Genomic DNA, 19,718 nt, shown 5'->3' with positions numbered 1-19,718 from the left:
TGTTCCTAGATGTAGAACTTTATATTAAACTGCATTGAAATGCATATTGTTTGCTTGCACCCAGTTTACCAAGTGATCCAGATTGTTCTGTATCCATGACCTGTCCTTTTAATTATTTAGCCACCTTATGTCATCTGCAAACTTTATCAGTGATTTTGTTTTCTTCCACATTGATTTAAAAAAATGAATATATAGTGTGCTATGAAGTGCCACAAATTTGATTAGAATACTGTAGCACAGATCAGTGAACAAGAGGTAGGGGCTTATAATAATCCTGTAAGTAATGCAGATTTCTAGTTTTTTAAAAAAAATTGTTTTCAGAAAACATTTTTTCCCCTGCAAATCAAATATTTGTTTTATCAAAAACAGTTCATGAAAACCAAAAATTTTCCAGTTTCAGTTTTTTGTTTAAAAAAAAGGGGGGGGGGCAGTTTTTCATGGGGAAATTTAGGAGAAAAAAATTCCTTTTAAATAAAAGTGTTTGCTTATAAATTTCCCCCCTGAATAGTTCTGCTGAAACCGCTGAGGATTACTTGTGTGGCGTGTGCAAGATTTGTTCCTGTGTACAAAAGAGACATGCATTTATTTGTTTTACTCTGGCCCCAATTGTTTGACATCTATGCAATTACTCTCAGCAATAATGTTAAACACAAGCATAGATGTCAAACAATTGGGGCCTATATGACCAAATGTCACCAGGCTTATATTATTTACAGCTAAATTTAACTGGATACAAATTGCATTAAATAGAATGAAGTTTAAAAAATAAATATCAAGATTAAAGAAAACTTACACATAGACAGTTTACAGTTTGTCACCTTTTGATTGCCTACATGTCTTTTATGTCTTTGCTTAACTTTTATTCTTAGTGTATTTAAATGTTGTTTTGCCGTACAGTAATTCAGAGGATTGAGAGCATTTAGAGCTATGTCTTTTGTTTACCTGCCGCGTCCGCAGGTTTGGCCGATCGCGGCTCCTGGCCAATGGGGGCTGCAGGAAGCGGCGCGGGCCGAGGGACGTGCTGGCTGCCCTTCCTGCAGCCCCCATTGATCTGGAGCGGTGAACCACAGCCAATGGGAAGCCATGATCGACTGAACCTGCAGACGCGGCAGGTAAACAAACCGGCCTGACCTGCCGGGGGCTTTCCCTGAGCAAGCGGCGGCCCTAGTTTGAGAACCACTGGACTAGTCCATGGTATTTGGTTCAGTAAAAAGTATATTGCCAACAGCTTAAACAGACCATATCTGTGCTGAAACTAGTTCAAACATCTTTCCTCTTATTCATGAGGTCCATGGATCCATGACACTGGGTACTCTGTTCTATGCAGCCTGGGAGACAGATCCTACCTGTCAATCAGAGACAGGGGAGGTGAGGCTCCACCTCTAACAAAAGGCCAGCTTTCATCTGCCTCTCCAGCTGCAGGCAGACAGAACAGCTTCTCTCTGCTGCAGAGCAAATTTGAAGAAGCCTTAAAATCTGCAGGCTGTCAGGGTCTGCCTTTATTGGCAGAGAGGATTCCCTTTCTCCTCAGCCTCTGGGACTGTCTGTACCCTGCTCGTCATCCATGAGGAGCGCTGAGTGGCAGAGACTGCTAAGGCTACGTCTGCACTGTGAGCTAGGGGTGCGATTCCCAGCTCGCATAGACATACTCATGCTAGCTCTCATGTGAGCTAGCATGCTAAAAATAAGCTGCAGTAGTGCACGGTAATGGCCCCGAGTACGTACCCACGAGATTTGGGTGGGTTTGTACTCAGCGTGGCTAGCACAGTGCTACGGCTGCCCATGCTACTGCAGCTACTACTATTTTTAGTGTGCTAGCTCAGAGGAGAGCCAGCACGAGTATGTTTACACGAGCTGGGAATCGCACCCCTAGCTTATAGTGTCGATGTAGCCAAAGAAAGGGAAAGCCAGTGCTCAGGCATGGACTGGGTTTCCAGCAGCCTCCCTCCCCGAGCAGGAGAGTTTCCAGGGAGCATTGGCAGTACCTCAGCAGCAAAATTCCTCAGGCCTGGCACATGCTATGGCAGCAGCCTCAGGAGTAGCACGTGATGGCTCCCTACCCACCCCTAACTCCCTCATACATAGGGGGTGAGTGTAGGTTGAAGCACAATATCAAAGGGCCAGAGAAACTTTCCCGCCTTGCCAATGGAGCCTTGGCTCACAGCCACGACTGTTGACTGTGAAGCACCTGCCCAGCCCCTCTCCTGTACTTCTGCAGTGGCAGGGAGCTATTGACAGGGATCCAGAGACTGAACAAGGAGGAGAGTCTGGTAAGGGGCCATTGGGCCCATTCCCTCCTTCTGCTGTACAGCAAACCCCATTTCGGCCCTGCAGTGATTCAGGGTTGCGCCCTACCAGCACTGTTTCCCAGTGCAGCAAACAGGCCAAGGACTCGCCGTTGAATATCCAGGTTTGGAGCCTGGTTCCCCTGGGGTGGAGTTGACCTATCTCCAGGCCAGGTCCAGGAATTTCCCTTAAAGTGAGGGACACAGGGGAGCCCCCTTCTGGAGCCATTCCAGCACAAACCTCCAGTCAGAACCTCCACATTTTCAGGGCCAGAAACCTGATCAAAAGAATAACCAATCACATGGTTCTCTCCCCCCAGCCCTCCTGGACTGTCATTCTGAAATTCCTCTCTCCTGAGCAGGAGGATCAAAGGAAGGCATAAGAAAAGAAGTCTTTCAAATGTTCAGACTCCTCTAGTTGTCCCAACATAAGGAAAAAATAAAAGCTCTCAGCCCCCTTCAGCTTCTGAAGAGTCTGATTCAAGGGATTCCACTAGGAGGTGCTCTAAAAGTCACAGAGTGAAATCTGTTTCCCTCAAGCTGCATAAATCTGCAGAGTGCAGCAGGGCAGATATCCACAGCACCTCGTTCCCCCGCTCATCTTCGTGGCGTGCAGCATGGGGGATAATCCATCAACACCTATGTCCCCTGGTCACCTTCATGGAGTGCAGCATGTGAAATCAATGCTGGAAAGGCCAGGCCACAGACAAGTGTTGTTTCCTCTTGACATGCACACACAATCCCACAAAAGAAATTCTCCCTGCTTAGAGGAGGAAGACCAACACTCCAAATCAGAGTTAAAGACTCGCATAATAAAATATTTTAAAAAAGAGAAAAAAAACAGAAAATAGATTTTTAAGGCAAAAGAGTACTAAGTATTCTGAGTTATAAGGTATGCAGATGCCTTAGAGAAGCTGTAGCTATACTCCTCATAAACCCCATGAGTGTGTAATAGCGTGATAAGGATTTGAAAGACTCTGAAAGTATCAGGGCTGTCCTCCTCAGCTGCCACTATGGGTCACCATGTTATAACTATTGGGCTGTCATTCCCAATTCCCCCTAATCTCCCCTCATCCCCTCATCCCCCTGGTTACTTTCAGATGCAACACTAGTGTGGATGAACGGTATTGTGAGGATGGTCTCTTTCAGCCTGTAAATAAATAAATTTTCCGTAGTCTAAGGAAGAGTTAGGGTATGCAGACTACCCATCTCATTCTAGATCTATGAATTAGAGCAACTTGAACCTGTCCCTCCCCTTCAGACAAAACAAGGCCACAGAGCAGCTCTTGACATAGTTATCTCAACAGATCCATGAAGAAATCAAAATTCATGATGGAGGTCTTATAATCCACACTAGCTGCCATGAACAAAGGGACTGCAGGACATCAGTAGACTTGAAGGACACCTATCTTCATATCCTAATTCGACAGTCTCATAGATGTGTCCTAAACTGTGTTAGTGTTACCAATACAAGTTCTTTCCCTTTGATTTATCAACAGCGCTGCAAGAGTTTATGAAAATGCTGGTAGTGTTAGTAGCAGCTCAGGAAAGAGTCTGTGTCAACCCTGTTTTGGTGACTTCCTTATCCAAGCCTCATCCAGAGTCAGTTATAGACTGTACCATCAAAGCAATAAGTATGCTGCAGAGCCACAGTTTTGTGAGAGCTGTTTAAAAATCTCAATGTATTTCCAGTGTCATGTCCTCTACAGAACACCTTATTGCAAGAAAGTCAGGAGAAGCTAAGAAAACTTATCAAAACAGTCAACCTGTTCATGTACTTCTCTCTTCTGCATTCAGTGGTCTCCCATGTGGATATTCTTACGCCTTGTCTACACTACGCAGTTTTGTCAGCACCAGGCAAGAGCTCAGGGCAATCCAATATGATCTCAAGGCTTTGCTTCTGTATCTGGACTTGCTTCATACTGATCATGACTGACAACACTTCAGCCATGTCATACATCAGCAGAAAGAGAGGAACGTGGTTTACAGTTTTTCAAAGAGAAGCTGACCTCCTGATGACTTGGGCAAAGGAGACACTACAGACAAGTCGCTCCCTTCACATCCAAGGGAAAACTGAATGTTGTGGCTAACTGGCTCAGCAGGCAAAAGTTAGATCATTCAGAATGGGAACTACACCCAGAGGTGTTTCATTGCCTGATAAAAGAGAGATCTGTTTGCCTCCCACCTGAATTACAGAGTATCAGTCTCCTCCTCTTGCTGGTGGAATCCCAGAGCCAAGACGACAAAGCCTGTTGCAGAGATGGCCAGAAGGGACTTTTATGTGCCTCCCTTCCCTTTCCTTTACACATCAGAATGCTACAAAAGATCAGGAGAGAAGCAGCACTGGTAGTTGTGGTAGTCCTCAGTTCTCTGACCTCCTTGGCGTGGTCCCAAGACCTCCCATCATCCGTCTGTCCAGAAGGGATATGATGATATAAGGGCCAATTATGCATCAGAATCCAGACAATCTAAGCCTAGCTGCCTGGTTCTTGAATAGAGCCTCTTAAGCCAAGTTTATTCAGAGAGGTAATATCCACGATTTTAGTTACCAGAAATAAATCTACTAACTCAGTGTATTCAGGGGCCTGGGGCTCAACCCCCACATCTGCTTCAGTACCACAGTGTCTCAAATTTCTTTAAGATAGACTCAGGCTATACCTGACTTTTTTTTTTTTTTTTTTTTTTTAAGGAGAGCAGCATCTCTTCTACATCCTCCTGTAATGCATCAAGTTATTTTATGTGATCTTACCTAGTTCTAATTGCCATTACAGGCCCTCCGTTTGAACTACTCGCAAAGGTGCCTCATTACTTTCTAATCATTAAAGTGGTGTTTTTGATAGCAATCTTCTCTGTTCTCAGGGTGTCTGAGTTGTGAGCTCTTTTCCTGGAACTGCATTATTGCATGTTTCATAAGGCCAAAGCGGTAGGAGGGAGGGGGGGATCGATTTAAGATACGCAAATTCAGCTACGCGAATAGCGTAGCTGAATTCGACGTATCCGAGCTGACTTACCCCGCTGTGAGGATGGCGGCAAATCGACCGCCTCGGCTCCCGCGTCGACGGCGCTTACTCCTACCTGCGCTGGTGGACTATGCGCGTCGATTCGGGGATCGATTGTCGCGTCCCGACGAGACGCGATAATTTGATCCCCGAGAGATCGATTTCTACCCGCCAATCCAGGCGGGTAGTGAAGACAAGCCCCCAGTAACTATTAATAAAGGGTTATCCTCTTTCATGTCTGTAAATAACTCTAAATAGTTCTTGCCTCGAATGGATGCTGGTATAAAAATCCTGATGTCATGGATCTGTGGACCTCATTACAAATAAGAATAGGAAAATTTATCCGGGGCTCACCTGCAAATTTCCTTTCTTGGAGTAATGCGGTCCACAGATCCAAGCCACCCGAATGGGCTGTCAGTTGGGAAAAGATATTGAATTCTTAATTGGCACTCAAAGTTTTTTGTTAGATGAATATCTTGCTCTGCAGGAGGATTGTTCTATTTAATCTTACTACTGAAGTTTCCTTACTGATAGAGTGCTTAGTGTGTCCCAGGAAGTGTCTCAAGTCGTGGTTGGAGCTGCACCTTGACTGCTTCTGACTGACAGGTTTGGTTTGCCTCCATGGCTGCATAGAGTAGAGTACCCAGTGTCATGGATCTGTGGACCTAATTTATTTCAAGAAAGGAAATTTTCAGATAAAACATGGATAAATTATCCTATTTTATCTTAATCTGTGTCTTGCTACTACAGTTTTAACAAGGCCTCACATCAATAGTTAATTTTAATCATCAGAAAGGCACCTTAGTATGTGGTTAACTTTAACCATGTGCTTAAGCATTGCCCTGGATAGGAAAGATTTCCTGAATTGGAGTCCTGAAGTCTACATACACTTTTGTCAGTGATTTCAGGATCTTTCTCTCTTTCTCTTTATTTCTTTCTCTCTTTCTCTTCCAACAAAAACACTTTAAAACTTGACATTTTGTAGATGTTAGTGTTTTTTTTTTTTTTTTAATGTACGTATGTACAGTAGCCACATTTCCATTATGGGTTTGACTTATTCAGTGAACTATATCAGAAAAATTCTGCAGTGAGAACATTTCAGTGACATTGCATCATGTCTCAGTCTTATGACCCAAGGTATTGTTAATGATGCCATCTGAAATTGTTTAAGATATCTATATTTGGAGTGGTAAACTTTTGTCCTCTCAAATATTGCCTTTAGTCAACACAGCAAACCAAATTCTTCTGTTGTACCTCTCCCATGGCTCCCGAAACAGCCTGTGTGCTTTTGAGTAGTAGTGTTTACACAACAGTGGCAGCTTGAAACTTACCAGCTTCATGGAATCCCAATTAATGCATTTTGGTACTGCTGTGACAGAACAGGAACATAAGCATGATTGTGCACTCACCTATCGGGGAAAGGAAGTGAGGAGGACTGAAGGGAAGACACACCAGGTTTCAGGGGGTGAAAAGAAGTTTTTTATTTCATTCATAATATTGTCAACTTGATTAAAATTCAGTACTTGCACACTTAAGGAGATAGAGCAGCAGATTCTGTTGCATTCACTTTATGCAGATGTTTAATAACTGAATATGGAAATTTTAGTGCATTTACAGTGTAAATAGTAAACGCTTAAATCTATCTGCTACAGAACAGATACAAGTAAGTGGAACAAAGCCAATCCAAGATCTCACAAATGCAGAAATATTGGTAGTAAACTCCACAGCAACATTATCCGTATAGACCCATATTCTTCGCATTTCTTGCTTTGCTTCATATAAATAATGGTCCTAGAAATTGGAGTCAAAAATCCCAAATCCTGTCCCTTTTACTATTAAAAGAAATACATCTGATCCAATGTAAAAGAGAAACTGTTCCATATAATATTGGAAGTACCGTGATTCCGTCATGGAGATAATATGCAGTCATGGATTTTTTTCTCTTCCCTTTTTATAGTAGTAATTAATGCAATGCCGTATGCCATGTGATATATAGGATGGTATTCACCCTGTCAGATATGAATGTTCCGCATAACATGCTAATCTTTCAGACTTGAATAAATATCTCCTTCCGAAATTGATCATTTTCCATTGCAAGAGAAGGTAATTGTCCTGGGTTTACATGTAACAAATTTAAATGTAATTTATAATGTGTTTTAAACATACAGTCCAGGATGTGGCTGTACAGTATTTCAATTACAATCGCCTTCAATTGACCATTAGGAGAGAACTGCCCATTCCCATAATCCTATGTTTGATGTTGATACTGCATCCTACGCGTCCCTTCCACTATACATGTGCTACCCCCACATTGCTTGAATTCAAGTAGTGTTAATCGCAGAGCAGCCTAAAAGAGCACAAAAATGTATTGCTACTCATCATTGCCATTTAAATGTTATGCTTTTAAATTTAATCTTTAATTAAAGATACAGTTCTGACTTTGCTACACCCACATGTTTCATTTTATCTTAATTAGATTGTAAGCTGTTTGGGCAGGGATCATCTCTTACTCTGTTTGTACAGTGCTGACCAAGATGGGGCCTTGCTCCTGATTGGGTCTCTATGTGCTACCAGAATGCAAGTAATACAAATGATAATTAAACTTAGTATCAATCAGGTGTCTTTAAAACTCCACCCATCATACAAAGGGTTTCCTACTCTGCAAGTTGTATTCCATTCAACACACTGAGTTCCTAACTACAGAAAAAAACAAAACAAAAACCTCCCTTTATGGAAGGCAGAATGTTAAGGCTCCAGAACTGTATGCTCTTTCAAGTATCTTAATGCACAGCAGTTACAATGCGTTGAGGATAGGTTGGAATAGTTGATGAGATGAGAAGTAAAGGGAAGTTAGTACCACAGTCAGGGCCGGCTCCAGGCACCAGCCCACCAAGCTTGTGCTTGGGGCGGCACCTGGAGGGGGACGGCGCGGCGCTCCGGCCGCCGGGGAGAGCGGGGCCACGGCCGGGCTCGCCGCCCTCCCCCCTGCACTCTGGCCGCCGGGGGGAAGAGCGGAGCCCCGGCTGGGGCTTGCCGCCCTGCCCCCGGCGCTCTGGCCGCCGGGGGGAAAGCCGAGCCCCAGACGGGGCTCGCTGCCCTCCTCCCAGGGCTCCGGCCGCCCTCCCCCCCGGCGCCCTCCCCCCGGCCGCCGGGGGGAGAGCGGAGCCCCCGCCGAGGCTCGCCCCCCTCCCCCGGAGGCTTTTTTGCCTGAGGCGGCAAAAAAGCCAGAGCCAGCCCTGACCACAGTAAATTCCATGTGAGGACCTGGTTGATGGATTACTGATCGTAGGCAGCATTAGAGATGAGTTTTTGCTTCCTTTCAAAAGAAGGGATGGAGAAACTAGATTATCGGGAGGTGAGTAGACTGTTCCATATAGCTGGTTAGCAGTGAAGAATTGACCCCTGACAAAGGAGTGCAGCCGGGGCCAGAAATGAGAGAGGAAAAGGGGGAGAGTGTGTATAGGATTGAGGGAGAAATGAGATCGCAGATGGGGATGGATTGGGATTATGGCAATGACTGTAATTGAGTAGTTCCTTTTAGGGCTGGAATGGCATGACTGTCAGCCCATGTGTGGGTGCAGTAGTATACTGCAGTGTTTGGAACAGACTGGATTTTGAGATGAGCAATTTAAGAAAGTCAGAAAGGAGAGAACAGCAGTAATCTAAGCATGCAAATGAATAAATGATTCAGCAAACTGTCAGTGTGGAGGCAGATGAGGGCTGTATTGGGAAAGTGATAGCTGACATTCAGAAATAGACTTTCCAAATGCAACAATGTTCGGGGAAAGGAGGGCTCTGAGTTTAGGATGAGGCTATGATTGGACTTGGGAAAAGCGGGGAAGTTCAGAGTCTTGAGAGGAGATTGATGGACTGGTCATGCAGTAGGGAACACTGTAACTAAACAGAAAGATGTCCCTTTTGGTGACACTCAGCTGAAGAAAATTAAGCCCAACAGGGATTGATATGTTCAGTTCAGGTGGACATGGAGTCAGGGGTGGGGAGTCATTTAAGGTTTTAAAAGAGACAGTTGGGTGTCACCACATTCACAATCATAGTTGATAATTATTGGTTATTGTTTTCTTAATGGAGTATAGCTTCTACTTGGGTGAATCATATAACAATATAAATTCATTGTATGAAATAGAACTGATGAATGATAGTTACATAATATACAACAGATGGGAGAAGGCGTGATATTTAACATCACTCTGTGATATCGGTGTCAACACTATTTAATAACACAGTACAAATGCCTTTGATTGATTACATTTGTTCTCTTTGTATTTTGAACATTAGGTTTATCCTGAATTGCAAATTACCAATGTTGTGGAAGCCAACCAGCCTGTGACAATCCAAAACTGGTGCAAGAGGGGACGGAAGCAGTGCAAGAGTCACCCTCACATTGTGGTTCCCTACAGGTGCTTGGGTGAGTTGTGTAGATTTTTAAATCTGCAATTCTGTTTTCTCTCCATATGTATCTGTTCATTTAAAACTGTCTCCTCCTTGGGAAACGGGGACGACTATGTAATATTCTCGCACCTTCATATTTCTCCTAGCGAGTATTATCCATTTCAACAGTCCTTTAGACCAGGGGTTCTCACCCTTTTTCTTATTGAGGCCCCCCTCAACATGCTGTAAAAACTCCAGGGCTCAGCGGGACTCGGGGCTCTGTGCTGGGGGGGAGGATGGGGGAGCCTTGGGCATAGGCATAGTTTGACTTCTATTCCTGCGTGGCTCCCTGTTCCAGCCCTGGGCCACTCCTGACTTCGGGTGGTGTCCAGCTTCAGCCCCGCGCTGCTCCTGGCTTTGCTGGGGGTTGGGCGGGCAGCTTCAGCCCCTCAGGGGGGCGCCAGGGATCTCAGCTTCAGCCCTATGGGAGGTGCCAGGGCACCAGGTTGAAGCTGCGGGGTCCCGTTAATGCCCTGAAAGGGCTCAGCGTTCGCAGCCCCCCAGTTGAGAACCACTGCTTTAGACAATTGGGATATGTGGGGCTATATATAGATAGATACACACACACACACACACTTACTTGGAGATATCGTTCTTTCCTTACAAATGTATCCATCTTCTGGTAAGATGTACTTGTATAATTTTTCCTGTATATCTATATAGGTATAGCTTTTTTTCTTTAGTGCTAGATTTTGAACCATTGAATACAATGAGAATGTTTTATCTTTGGGAGCAAGAGAAAGGTCATGCATGCATAGGCTTTAAGATTCTAGAGTCCTGTGTTCCTTTACCCAACTATTTTAAATCAGAGCTCCAGCATTTCCACGAAATTCTTTTCCCGACAGCAGCCTTCTATTCCTTTCTGTGACCTTCCTGCTTTGAAACAGCATATTGGCTGGAAGTGGTGCTGAGATAAGTGATCACTTTTAATAATTTTTTTACAAAAGAGGGATAGGGAGAAACAAATCCATGCTGATTCTTGAGGCATCCAGCTCTAATTTTTCAGAAATTCCTCAAATCTCCTGCTATAAAGTAAAAAGGGTTTGAAATAATATCAGGGAATTGTCATGTTAAGGACCATGGTAATTTGGGTTGGGTGTCTTCTAAGTTACGTCCAACTTCCAGTTGGAGTTTGCCTTTGTATAAAGACAGTGCAGCTAAAAACTAGTGTGTGAACCTTAATCTCCTCCAAAGCAACTATGAACAACTGAAGTTTGACCAATTATTCAGTGAAGGGAATGATGGCAGAAGGACTGTAGTCCTGCAATCCTTTATTTTTTCTGTCAGGAGGTGGAAGAGGTACAGTAGGTGGAGCTTCACCATTTCTTTCCTGGTGTCCAGGTAGTGACCCTACTGATCAATGTCAAAATAAGAACTTTGGCATCATAGTATGTAACTGTTCACTCATTCCTTGTCTGAAAACCTACTCTTCCTATGTGGTGCCGATTTGGAAGAAGGCATGAGCAGGTTTTGTTCTGGTTGACCAGAGTTTAGCTGAAGAAACTATTTTACACTTATACTGCAGTATCGCTTTTCAGACCAAAGGAACACAGAGTAATTTAACTATAGCCCCTACCACAAATAACAATGGCTCTGATTAAGGAGCATGGAGCCAGGAGCCAGAAAAGTTTGTGAAACAATAGGCAGGGGTTATGCAAAATGATGGGATCTAAATTAGCTGGTACCGCTCAAGACAGAGATCTTGGAGTTATCGTGGATAATTTATTGAAAAACATCTGCTTAATGTGCAGCAGCAGTCAAAAAGGCTAACAATGTTAGGAACCATTAGGAGAGGCATAGATAATGAGACAGAAAATATCATAATGCCACTCCTTACATCCAGGATACCCCCACACCTTGAATACTGTGTGTCGTTCTGTTCTTCCCATCTCAAAAAAAGAAAAAGATATATTAGAATTGGAAAAGGTACAGAGAAGGGCAATAAAAATGATTAGGGGTATGGAACAGTTTTCATCGGAGGAAAGATTAAAAAGACTTGGACTGTTCAGCTTAGAAGAGAGACAACTAAGAATGTGATAGAGGTCTATAAAATCAAGAATAGATTTTAATCAAGAATGGGGTGGAAAAAGTGAAAAAGGAAGTGTTATTTACCCCTTCACATAACACAAGAACCAGGGGTCACCCAATGAAATTATTAGACAGTAGATTTAAAAGAAACACAATGCACAGTCAACCTGTGGAACTAGTTGCCAGAGGATGTTGTGAAGGCCAAAAGTATAACTGGGCTCAAAGAATTAGATAAGTTCCTAGAGGATAGATCCATCAATGGTTATTAGCCAAGATGATCAGGGATCCAGCCCATGCTCGGGGTATCCCCAAACTTTTGATTGCCAGAAGTTGGGATTGGACGATGGGGTGCATCACTTGATAATTCCCCTGTTCTGTTCATTTCCTCTGAAGCATTTGGTCCCAGCCATTGTCGGAAGACAGGATCCTGCGCTGGATGGACCATTGGTCTGACACAGTATGGACGCTCTTATGATTTTTTTTTTCTATGTGTTTGAACAGTGCCTTCCACAATTGACCCCAGATCTATCTCAGGGCTTCTGTCCAGCCTTTTGGATCCTGTTTTTTCCCTCCGTGGTTTCTGTTTTTCAGAGGTGAAACACATAAATTAAGAGAATAGGCTATTGAATTCTAATTAAGAATATGTTCAGTTCTTCTTAGAGTGCTTGCTCATGTCCATTCCATTGTACGTATGTGTGTGCTCGCCACATGCACCGATGCTGGAAGTTTTTCCCTCAGTGGTATCTATGAGGGACTGGTTCTGGTGCCCCCTGGAGTGGCGCGCGTATACGCCGGTATAAGGGGCACCGCTGGCACCCCCCTCCCTCAGTTCCTTCTTCCTGCCAATGACTGTGCTGGAACGTCTCCTTGCCTCGGCAAGCTTTCCTTCTCAACTGTGCCTAGTTGTGAATTCTCTTGTATATAGTTCTTAGAAAGTTTGTGTAGTGTATTAGTTCCCTTAGTGTATAAGTTAGAAATAGATAGTCCCCTGCGGGACGGGGCATGCCCTGGTCCTGGGCTTTCAGCCTTGTGACCACTGCAAAAAACCTATGCCAGTCAGTAATCCCCATCAAAGCTGTCTAAAGCGACAAGTGTCACATTTGTAAGAGTTTCAAGCCGCAAACCAAAAGGGAGCGGGACATTCGGCTAAGAGTGCTCTTTATAGAGTCGGCCCTTGCACCACAGCTTTGGTGCGGATAACACTGCCAGCGCTGGTCGGAGGCTAAAAAGCAAAGAGAGGCCAGGAGAGGGCGTTCTCCTACGTCCCGTAAAGGGAAGGAGAGAGCTGGAGGGGAACAAAGACCCGTGCGAGGCAGCTCTTCCCCTCCGGACGGTGGCCAGGCTTCAGCACCTGTTGAGCTGTTGAGCCCCTTTGTGACCCGCCCGCTACCCCGGAAAGCGGCAGAGGCATTCAGCACCTGGCAGTGCCATCCACACCAAAGGCCTTTCAGGCCACTAAGGACATATGGTCCCTTCCAGTGCTGCCCATGCTTGCCAGTGACATGCCCCGTTCAAGCGGTAAACCCTCTCTGGGACCTTTCCAGCAGTCCCCATTGGTGCGGCACCTTTCCCTGACACAGGGAGTGATCCACCAGCACTCATCAGAGCAGTGCCACCAGCTTACCTGTCAGAGTTCCTGGCATCGTTCTCCGGACTCTAGACAGCGTGCCCCGGGATCCTGGTGTCCTTCGCTGGCTGTCTGGCGCAGACCTCCGGAGGTGCGTTGCCAGTCCCTGGAGTCCCAGCACCAGTCCCTGGAGTGGTGGGGTCAATTTCCAAGCTTGCAACACCGCTACGGAGAGTCCAGATGCCGGTCCTCAGAGTCCCATCACTGGTCTACAGTTTGCCAGCACCGATCCCTGTGGGCAAGGCGTCGATCCCCTGAGCTGGGATGTTGATCCTCTTGCTCCCAATCTATGGAGTGGCACCGCTCTCAAAGCGTGAGGCGTTGATCGCCGGGGTACCATCACCGATCCTCTGAACAATGACGCCGGTCACCGGAGGCATGGCACTGGGAGACTTCATCCCGGTACAGGTCACTGGTGGAGACCTACGGTTAAGGCAGACGGTATTGGGGTAGACAGGCGGCATCGGTACTGTCCTGGTCCCCCAGATGAGTCCTCTCCCACCTTGGACTCAGTGAGTGAGGAGGAAGATCTATCGGCAGGCCAGGGCCACCCACCAGAGGCATCAGCATTCCCATCGGGACCACCAGTGGCCGCATGGCCCCAGGGCCGATAGCTGGCTCCCGGGCAGCTATGGAACCCCTTGGGGTTTTCCTAACCATCGCAGGGGCACCGATCGGTCTCAGGGGAGTCTGAGAAATGGTCGGCGACAGTCTCCCGCCTGCCCCCAAACTGGGAAGCAGAGTCAGACCAAGATCCCCAGGGTGAGCCAGCCCCAGCTGGGGCTCCTCTGGCAGAGGCCATGGAGTTGGCAGACCCGCCTTTATCTGCCTCCTCATCCTCTTTGCCTGATGAGGCAATAGAGGGACCTTCCCACATGGTCCCTCAGGATGATATAAAAGTTCACCAGAAGCTTCTTAAGAGGGTGGCTTCGAACCAGGGGTTAGAGGCTGAGGATAGCCTCGAGGGGGAAGGGATAGCTCAGTGGTTTGAGCATTGGCCTGCTAAACCCAGGGTTGTGAGTTCAATCCTTGAGGGGGCCATTTAGGGATTTGGGAATTTAGTTGGGGATTGGTCCTGCTTTGAGCAGGGGGTTGGACTAGATTATCTCCTGAGGTCCCTTCCAACCCTGATATTCTATGATTTGGCAGAACCCTCCGACTCCCTATTTGAGGTTTTAAGCGCAGCAGCCCCCTCCAGGGTAGCATTACCCATCCACGTGGGAGTGGCAAAGCTGACCAAAGCCTTGTGGCAAACTCCCTCTTCCCTGCCCCGCATTTCCAAGAGGGCAGGAGAGGAAGTATTACAGTATCTCCCTGCTAAGGGATTTGAATACCTATATACACACCCTGCTCCTAGCTCACTGGTGGTATCAGCAGCCAATGAGTGTGATAGGCAGGGCCAACCAGTATCAACCCCTAAGAATAAAGAGGTGAAGAGGCTCGATCTCTTTGGCAGAAAAAATTATTCTATGGCCAGCCTCCAGTTAAGAGTGGCCAACCATCAGGCCCTACTTGGTCACTACGATTTTAACATTTGGCAGTCCATGGCCAAGTTCTGACCATGATCCGAAGTGCCTCGAAGTTCAGGGATCTTGCAATCTGAGGATTTGGTTTCAGCTCTTCTTAAAATCCTGCGCTACATGAAGTTATATCTGTTCTGTGTACTCTGTGTCAGGCTGCGAAGTTATACTTTGGCATCTCAGTACAGATACTACTGCATAATGTAAACAGTCACTGTATGACTTTCTGTTTTGGATCACTTTATCCTGACTTACAGCCATGTTGTCTTAGTTGAGTCCAGGTTAAAAATGAACTCTAAGATTTTTTTTTTTAAATTACTTTCTAAGGAAATGAATTTTCTCTAAAAGCTGCTAATTTAACTTTTAAAACGTACACTAACTTTCTGTATGTACGTTGGGTATCTTGTGCATCTGCTGCTCTGCCTGGCTGCATGTGTGTCAGCTGCTAAAAATGCAGCATCAGCATTGTGACCATTCTATACTGTTATCTAAGACCCTGGTCCTGCAATGAGCTGCACATAGACCCCTGAAGAGAGAGGGAGCCCCACTGAAGCCACTGGGAATCCAGACAGGTACAGGAGTAAGAACCTTGTTGCAGGATAGGAGCCTAAATATATCCAGAGAAAACAATACTTTAAATAGAAGCTTTAAATGCTCCCACTTAAGGATCTGCTAAAACATATACCATTATAACATACTGAAGTGGTTTTTCAAGAACTATTGTATAGACTTTTTAAACAATATTTTCAGCAAGAGAGAGACTTGGACTACACTGAGTCAGTGTGTAGTCTATTTCCATTCGGGATTTCTCTCTCCATAGGGGTGAGAAACGTCTGAGTGGCAGAAATATGTTTGTTTTCATGACAAAACATCTTCACTATTCATTTGCATGCCTGCCTTTTAGTTGAGGCCTTCTGGGATATGAGGATGAAGCAAATCACTTTAGCACTTGGCTGCGTTCTTAGCCTCGCTCATGTGAAACTATGCTATATGGCAGTTATGCAGATTGCTTGTAGCAAAGTGTTCTAATAATATTGATCAAATTTATTAGATTACATAGCTCATATTTCCTTTCCTTGAGTTCATGTGACTAAAGAAATAAACAATAAATAATTAAATTGAAATCAAAGTCCATTATCTGAGAAAGCTACACATTCAAGCTGTGACTACTTAAATTTTTGCCATGGGGGAAATAAGAAAATTTAACCCGATGAAGAAAAATGTTATCGCTTTTGCTTACTTTCAGATGTGAAGCAACGCCTTTGTGCTGGGTTTCCCACAGTGTTTATAAAATTGCATCACATAAAGTTGAGTGGTCTCATGCGATGAATGCATTTCACTTTCAAGAATCTAATTTTATCATGTGTCTAGTGTATGCCGCCTTCGGCACATGGGATTATTTTAGGCATTTCAGATTGTGGAGAAAGGGAAGCTTTTCATTAAAGGAAAGATTGTCAGGATACAGTAAGTGAAGTTTTGCTTGTCTTAGCAAAATATTTTCTTCTGTTGTCTTCTCATTGTTGGATAATGATGTGTTTCAGAGCCTCTTTATTATTAAAGTTCAGAGCTTCTCTATTTACACCATGCAGCAGAAATATGGATCTACATTTACATAGCCAAAAAACCATTCTGAGATTTTTAGATCCGTTTTTTAATAAGGCTCCGGCTGCTGTTATTTGTATACTACAGAAATAATACCCATCATGGATCTTTAGGAGATTAAAGGGCTAAATTATCCTGTATAAGAGACAGAAGAGAGCTGTTTGAGTAGCAGTGTCAGGAGGCAGAATGCCTCCTTTGTGCTTGGTGGAGGATAGTGACCAGCTCGAGTTGCTAGACTGATGATGATGATGATGAGTGTACCCAGTGCTTTTCCAGAACTCTCCTGGCATCACTTACCAGTACACATACCACCCCCAGACATGAACCCCCTTCATGGATTTTAAGGTCTGAAGGCAACATTATAATCACCTAGCCTGAGCTTCAGAACACAGGCCAGAAATGTTCATTCAGTGATTCTTGCACCAAGTCCATAACTTCTCGTTGAGCTAGAATCTCTCTTTTTAAAAATAATATCCAGGATGAAATTTTGGCCCTCTTGAAGATAGGGCAAAACTCCTGTTGACTTCAATAGGGACCAGGGTTTTCACCCTGAAAGCAGTGAGTACTGCAGGTAGGGTCTGGAGAAGAAGCAGGCAGTCTGTTTGCGACAGACCTCAGACTGGTTTCTGATCCTGGTTTGTCCTTGACTTTGCTATTCAATTGCTGTCTATAACTTGGTGCCCGACCTCCTGGTATCCTGACCTGGCTCGACTCCAACCCTGCTATCTGCCTGCTGCCTATACAATTCTTCTAGCTTGCTTCAGTCTCCACTCAGCTGTGTGATTGATGCGGATAAACCTCATCCTGCTTTGTTTTCCTAAATAAACAACGCACTAAGCTTCAACCTACCCATCTATACAATGTTTAGGTTTTGCTACAGGACTGGTTGACAGGACCGGAGAGGAGAGGAGAAGAAAGGGATGGCAATTTGACTATTTTAGTGAGGATGCTAAAAATAGAAATACCCCAGATTCTGTGAAAGATGCTACCATTCGTTACAGTAGTTTTGTGAAAGGAACCCTTTCACCTGTATTATTTTCTTCATAAAGGGGAGTATTCCTGCCTAATGCTGATATTAACATTTTTGCTAAGCTATTGGCAGACATATTAAAAACAGTTCTGCCTGAATGAACCACACAGCTTTTTTGTAAAATGTGCAGACATTACACTGAAAATAAGGTCTCCTTAAATTACTCCTGGGGGAATTCTATGCCAGCACATTAAAAATACTGTGTACAATATTTTAAATTTCTGCAAAATTCTTCATATTTTATTTGTTAAAATAACACAGTATAATCACTCCAGTTTCAATTATTTTGGTAATTTATTTCAAAATACCCATCAACAAGTACGTCAATAATACATACAAAAACAAAAAAGATTCTTCTAGGAGTAGAGAGTTAAAGAAGCCGCTACAACAACCCAGTTCCAGTTGGGGGGAGCTGGATGGGGTTGCATGGGGCCCCTTGCCCAGGGAGCCCATTATGTTTACTTCTCCAATGTGTCTAAGCCTCACTGCTGTAAATTTAAAACCTCATGTGCTTTCCAGACCTGGGGTTCTTCCATGCAACAATACTTCCACCCATATACCAGGCTGACTTTTCACTTAGAATACATTTCATCTCCAACCAATACTTATAGTAAAATGGTGCTTAATTTACCATATTTGAGATAAAACAAAACAAAAACCCTAATGTCTTATACAGCCCACGCTGAATATATTGTTTTTTCATTTTCAAAGAACTGTACACGCACAAACTAACTAATCTTCCCATTGCCTCTTTAAGGTAGGTAGACAAATATATCCCCGTCTGTGAAATGGTGATAATGGTGATAATAGTGCAGAGAGATTGCCGCCTTCAAAGTACACATTACCACGATGTTGTTGTTTGACCTTGACCTTGCACCGAAATATGATGTCCTGAATTCCACCCATGGCACATATAAGAGAACAGGAGATTTCCTTCTTGTGTGAGCAAAATTTGGACATTTGTTCATAAACGTGTAAATCATGCTGCTCCCAAGAAGATTTAGGACCTTACCTTTTTCAGTGGACAGTATAGTTTTTTGCAGTGTTTGTTTCCAAGAAGTCATCTGTCCTCCTGCAATCATATTGCCACGTTAACTCTGTGCGTGTAAGAGAGAGCCCAGTTAATTTTCTGTATGGAAAGGGATTTCTTATGAAGCCCATGTTGCCCTTCATGATAAAGGTTTTATAAAACCAGTACTTAGTGATGTGACAGCACAAAGTGACAGAATTTATTTGTTGTCTGGATCAACTGCCCACAACTAGCAAAGAAAGACATAGCAGTACTGCCCGGCTGTTCTCTACAGAAGTAATGGAAGTCATTCAGCTATAAGACACATTCAGCTTTTGTGATCACCAAGTCCTGTCGTTGAAAGCACCAGAACAACAGGAGGGTGTGGAGCTATGTCCAATATGCTAAACTAGGCAGTATTTCCATTATGTGAAATGACACATATTATAATGCAACTATTCTAGGCTGATTTCCATAAAACTGTATTATGATGGCACCTGCCATCTCACTGCTGAACTGATCGCTATGCTCAGCATTGGTCCCTAGGGAAAGATACAGCGCTTTACGATTGCATAAACAAGATCTTTGCAGGAGGAATATGTTGACATTTGAAGGTCAAACATGCTACAACACTTCTCCCCTTAATTCTCCTCTCCCTTCCTCCTCCCCCGCCCATTTTAGGCACAAAACCAAGCTTTCCCTTGAAGAAGTAGTGTAAAATAAAACTTCTGTGTATCAGGAGACATTTTGTATTCAACATAGCTTTTTTAAAAAAATGTCTTACTCCCAGTAAATTTACAGAATGAATAATATAAATTAAAAATTATATATGTCCTGGATTCCCTGTGGTGTTGCTCCACACTTGCCTGAGGCTCAGGGGTGACGCCAGCCTCTACCCAGTGGCGGGCTGAGGTGGGCCTTAGTCCGTTGTCGTCGTTTCCCCCCCCCTCCCCCCCATGAGTCCCTGCATGTGTCCTGCTTTTGCCTTTTGAAAAGCTGGTCACCCTATAGCAGCTTCATGTAATATAGAAGTTCAGGTCTTTGAATCACTGTAAATACAAGCTTTCATATGAAATAGATATTCTAAAAAAAGTATTGGCTTTATTTTTTCTTGTAAATATTGGTCTTGGGACAAAGAAAAGAGAACTTTAGCTCACGTGCTTTTTCAT

The 19,718-nt window shown here is 44.2% G+C and overlaps 1 protein-coding gene across 2 annotated transcripts in view; it reads left to right on the top strand.

Moving 5' to 3' along the window:
- APP (amyloid beta precursor protein) overlaps window positions 1–19,718 on the top strand; it is a 326,391-nt gene that overhangs the window by 110,204 nt on the left and 196,469 nt on the right. For both annotated transcript variants that reach the window (XM_065418260.1, XM_065418252.1), the window contains exon 3: window positions 9,581–9,710. In XM_065418260.1, coding sequence (XP_065274332.1) covers window positions 9,581–9,710 — 130 coding nt within the window. The remainder of the gene's footprint in view (window positions 1–9,580; window positions 9,711–19,718) is intronic.

Source organism: Emys orbicularis, chromosome 1 (assembly GCF_028017835.1).
Source record: "Emys orbicularis isolate rEmyOrb1 chromosome 1, rEmyOrb1.hap1, whole genome shotgun sequence".
Classification (NCBI taxonomy): domain Eukaryota; kingdom Metazoa; phylum Chordata; order Testudines; family Emydidae; genus Emys; species Emys orbicularis.
Note: the sequence above shows the minus strand (reverse complement) of the source record. Positions and strands in the feature narration are given on the sequence as shown.